At 32.9% G+C, this 3,985-nt stretch overlaps 2 protein-coding genes across 2 annotated transcripts in view; one reads left to right on the plus strand and one right to left on the minus strand.

The window, feature by feature from the left end:
• The window catches only part of LOC106754093, a 9,190-nt gene extending 8,402 nt beyond the window's left edge, over positions 1–788 (plus strand). The window contains exon 6 of the mRNA XM_022777824.1: positions 253–788. The gene's annotated coding sequence lies outside the window, so the exon portion shown is untranslated. The remainder of the gene's footprint in view (positions 1–252) is intronic.
• Positions 789–930: 142 nt separating this feature from the next.
• Positions 931–3,410, minus strand: LOC106754040 (periodic tryptophan protein 1 homolog). Its single transcript, XM_022777825.1, has 7 exons — positions 3,303–3,410; positions 2,554–2,612; positions 2,369–2,472; positions 2,228–2,279; positions 2,063–2,137; positions 1,874–1,972; positions 931–1,787 (listed from the first exon to the last, which is right to left on the minus strand). The coding sequence occupies exons 1-7, from the start codon at positions 3,367–3,369 to the stop codon at positions 1,605–1,607; spliced, it is 639 nt and encodes a 212-aa protein (XP_022633546.1). The 5' UTR covers positions 3,370–3,410; the 3' UTR covers positions 931–1,604.
• Between the last annotated feature and the right edge of the window lie 575 nt (positions 3,411–3,985).

Consider the following 3,985-nt stretch of genomic DNA (forward strand, 5'->3'; position numbering starts at 1 on the left):
AATTTTTATAGGAAGGTTGTGTATGGATTATTGTGGTTGCATCACCGTTCCCATAGCCTAATTAATGGTGGTCTATCACTTCCATCTTAACTTTGCCTCGTGATCTNACAGATGTGGCTTATTCTCTCTTAATTTAATGCTCGCATGTAGTATGGTATATCTTTTAAACTAATATATTTCTCTTTAATCACATGATATGTCAATGGGGTGCTTTTAACTGCGGGGAGTTCAATCTTTAATTTCAATTGGAAGCTTCCTTTTAGATCACTTGAAAACATTAGCTATGATTGTGACGCAAGATTGAGAGGGGGGATAGCATGCTATGAAACTCCTGTGGAAAAAGTTTTAGCACAATTCAAGACTGTTTGTTGCTAAAAGATGTCCTAGTGAGGGTTCAAATATGATTTTTTAATAAATGAGGAAATATTATTCTCGGATTGTAACCATAAGTAACTAATTATATATTTGCATAAATGTATTCAATGTAATTATATATCTTCAATACGTTAAAGTACAACTGAAATTTTGCTCGCATCACCCCTTAGATGTATGATGTATCAAATAGGAAATAGCAAATTGTTCCAGTTATATTAGGGACACCATTTTATTGTTTTAGAATTTTACTTGTTATTTGATTTTAGGTTCTATTCAACTGTGATTCTATGCTGTATCTGGTTTCTTTGAGGATGACTAATCCTTGATCTGTAACTTTGCCATTGTATTGTATATGAATTTCTATTTGCATTGTATTTCCTAAACAAAAAATAAATATGGTTATTTTAACCTAATGATGTTCTATTCATGTCTGTTTTCAGCTTTGTTTTTATTTGCTATTCTACTCTGCTGTCACATTATTTTTGACTTAAAAATTTAAAAAAGTTTTCCTCAAAGGAAAAAGAAAACTAACATGGCATAAGCCTATAATGTTAATGAGCAAGAGGGTTCTGAGCAATACAAAATGACGAGGGTTCTATAAAATTTCTCTTTTTTTTTCTTTTCGTTTGATCTTTCATTTCCATTCAGCATTCAATGAGTATTTGATCCATAGTTCAATTACTTCATGTAGTTCCCATATTTTTCAGAAATTCCAGAATACGATTGAGTGTCCCATACCTATATAAAAACAGTTAGTTTACCACGTTCACTTCAAATAATAGTTACGCCAGTTGTTGTTATACAGAAATAATAACTTTCAATGAACATGTTTCACTTACTCGTAAATCTCCCTTTGAGCCTCCTATAGCCAACAAAAAAGGGTTCTCTTCCGAGAATGAAATAGAATAGACAGGCCACTAAGAAACACCATAAAAAATTACGTTAGCATCACTTTAACAATGATATAACTACTTCCCATCATACATTCAAACTCTGGGTGAGAACATTAAACTTACTACTCTTGGAGAATAAGAGGCCACACAACAAGGTTGGTTGTGTGACAAATCCCAAAGCTTTACCTGCAACATATATTAGCAATTATAAGAGATAATTCCAATAACAAACAGCACCACCACTATACACAAACAACAGAAATGCTTTCACGGTTACCTTTCTGTCCAACGATCCCGTAGCGAGAAGCTGCATGCGGTCATGAAAGCCGACTTAAACTAAAGTATATAATTTATACAAGTTCTAATTAAAACGTTGAATATACATACATTAGGAATTGCCAGATTGTAGGATACTGATGTAACAGCTTTGCCATGTTCATTAGCATTGAACTCAGATCCGGAATCTGACTTGGCAGTCCTAACATCAATCAATCTAACAGTACCATTTTCAAGACTCACCTAACAAGCAAATAAATTGCAATCAATGAAATGATAAGAATTATAGTCATTTTGGCATGTAAGCCTTAGAAATATGCATAACACACCACAAAAGAGTGCTCAGAGTGTGGATCCCATGCCAAGCTCTCTACTTTAGCATTGAGTTTCCACTTACAACCATCATGTGATGGAATCCTCCCGTCCTTCTGCAATATGTAGTATAGCATTAAAAGCGAGCTAAGACTTTCAAAGTTAAAATATATTTATTTTTGTTTGAATACACATTCGATCATTACCAGAAAAACAGTACCATCAAACGAACCAGTAAGAAGAGACCGTGGTGAATGGGGATTCCAAGCAACAGCTTGAACCTGGAGATAAACATGATGAGAGATCAATAAAAGTTTAATTCTTGCCTTGTTTGTGTGATCCGTCATCGTAATTTCACACTTCCCACTGACCATTTCCCAAATCTTCACTTTCGTGTCAGCACTGGCACTTGCAATTATATTCCTATGCAATAAGAATAAAATGCCAATGACGTAGAAAACATTCAACAGAAAAGAAACAACAGCATAACACAATTTGAAAATGTAATAAACCTGTATTCTTTGTTCCATGCAAGACCAAGTACAGAGTCACTGTGGCCATCATCTTCAGTGGTACCCAACACCAAACATGGCGTTCCCTTTCCATCCCCTGTAAACTGAGAACAAGGAAAAGTTATAAGGTATCCTTCAAAAAGTTACAAAACAATCAGTGAGATTTATGCACTAAATTCACTTACAACGTCAACGTTAAAAAATTGAATATTAGGTTCAATCGAACCAACAGCTAAGAAGTTCCCTGTTGTCATAAGGAAAATACATAAGATAAAAATATTATACAAGTAATACAAGTTGCAAGTGATGGCAGTGATTTAAGCCCATAGTTACAACTGAAATAGTAGACTGCTATCACAGGTATATAGCAAGGTTCACATTATAGTTCAAATATGATACAAATCAGTTATAGAGATGTATAAAAATAAAGTATATAAAAAATTGGAATAATATTAACTGAAAAGTTCAATTGGTTGGAGACTTGAGATGTCAAGAGATGCCATACACATGCTACGACAACAACACTGACAGTGGTTCAACGGTGCACAGTCACAATCACAGATTGAGAAATTTTGCTATGCAATTGTGCTATAGTGCCCACTATTGTGAAATTAATAACACTAGTAGTAGAGACAAAAACAATGAAAGTGTGTTTTTATGATTGTACAGATTAGCTTCTAAAACGAATTCAACATTTTAAAGAACTTGAAATTCATCCAACCTTTAAAGTCATCTTTTGATGATCTACAAAATATTTGAATAATGAATTGAAATCGAGTATTCGACCTTTTACTTCACCTTTAGATGAAGTATGAAATGTTCATAGTTTTAGAAAAATACCCTTCATTTACATATGAAAAAGAAAAGCATAATTGCCAAAAACAAACAGTTAATACATGACACATATCAAGCAAAGAAACCACAGTTCTTTTACCTCTCTCTCCTCCTTCATGGCTTCGGTTATGAGGACAACTGGTTTTGATACTCCTTTTGATACCCATGAAATTGACGACATCATTGTTTTTCAATACTTTTCTTTGCTGTCCCAAAAATTCTCACAACCAACCGTTCTAAACTTATAGGACTATTGTCTCAACTGCTACACCACGTAATAAAGAATTTAAATAATGTGAATGATTTCTTTACAATGCGTGAATGATTATGAAAAGAAGACAAACCATATACATAAATAAGTGATATCCATGGGCTTTTGCCAAGAACATAAACATTAACAAGTAGTCAGAATACAAGAACAAATAGCCAAGAAAGTATGTGTAATGATACAAAAGATAAAATACGAGGCTAATCAACAAGCACTGGGAATAGCATGATACTTCTCTGACTTTCTCGTACCTAAATTTTGAAAACTCATACATAATTCTCATTTCGAAGAAAGGCATATGAACAACACAGTTCTATTAGAACGAAGATTTTCAATTTTGAAAGATGTTATGTATCAAAAACTATTGTATAAAAAAACATGGGATGCTATAAAAAAACAAACCCTATCAGTATCACCTCACATTGTCATTGTTCAATGTCAACTTGACACGTGACAATTTTTTTTAAATAAATAAAAAAATTAAAAATTAAAATAAAAATAATTAAAAATATATT

The sequence above is a fragment of the Vigna radiata genome, unplaced genomic scaffold (assembly GCF_000741045.1).
Source record: "Vigna radiata var. radiata cultivar VC1973A unplaced genomic scaffold, Vradiata_ver6 scaffold_83, whole genome shotgun sequence".
In the NCBI taxonomy this organism is placed as follows: Eukaryota; Viridiplantae; Streptophyta; class Magnoliopsida; order Fabales; family Fabaceae; genus Vigna; species Vigna radiata.

Coding starts and splice junctions, on each gene's coding strand:
- LOC106754040 (XM_022777825.1), bottom strand. CDS start 3,369: ATGGGTATCAAAAGGAGTATCAAAACCAGTTGTCCTCATAACCGAAGC. Junction 2,473..2,553: donor AATTTTTTAACGTTGACGTT/GTAAGTGAATTT, acceptor CCTTGTTCTCAG/TTTACAGGGGATGGAAAGGG. Junction 1,973..2,062: donor TTGATGGTACTGTTTTTCTG/GTAATGATCGAA, acceptor TACATATTGCAG/AAGGACGGGAGGATTCCATC.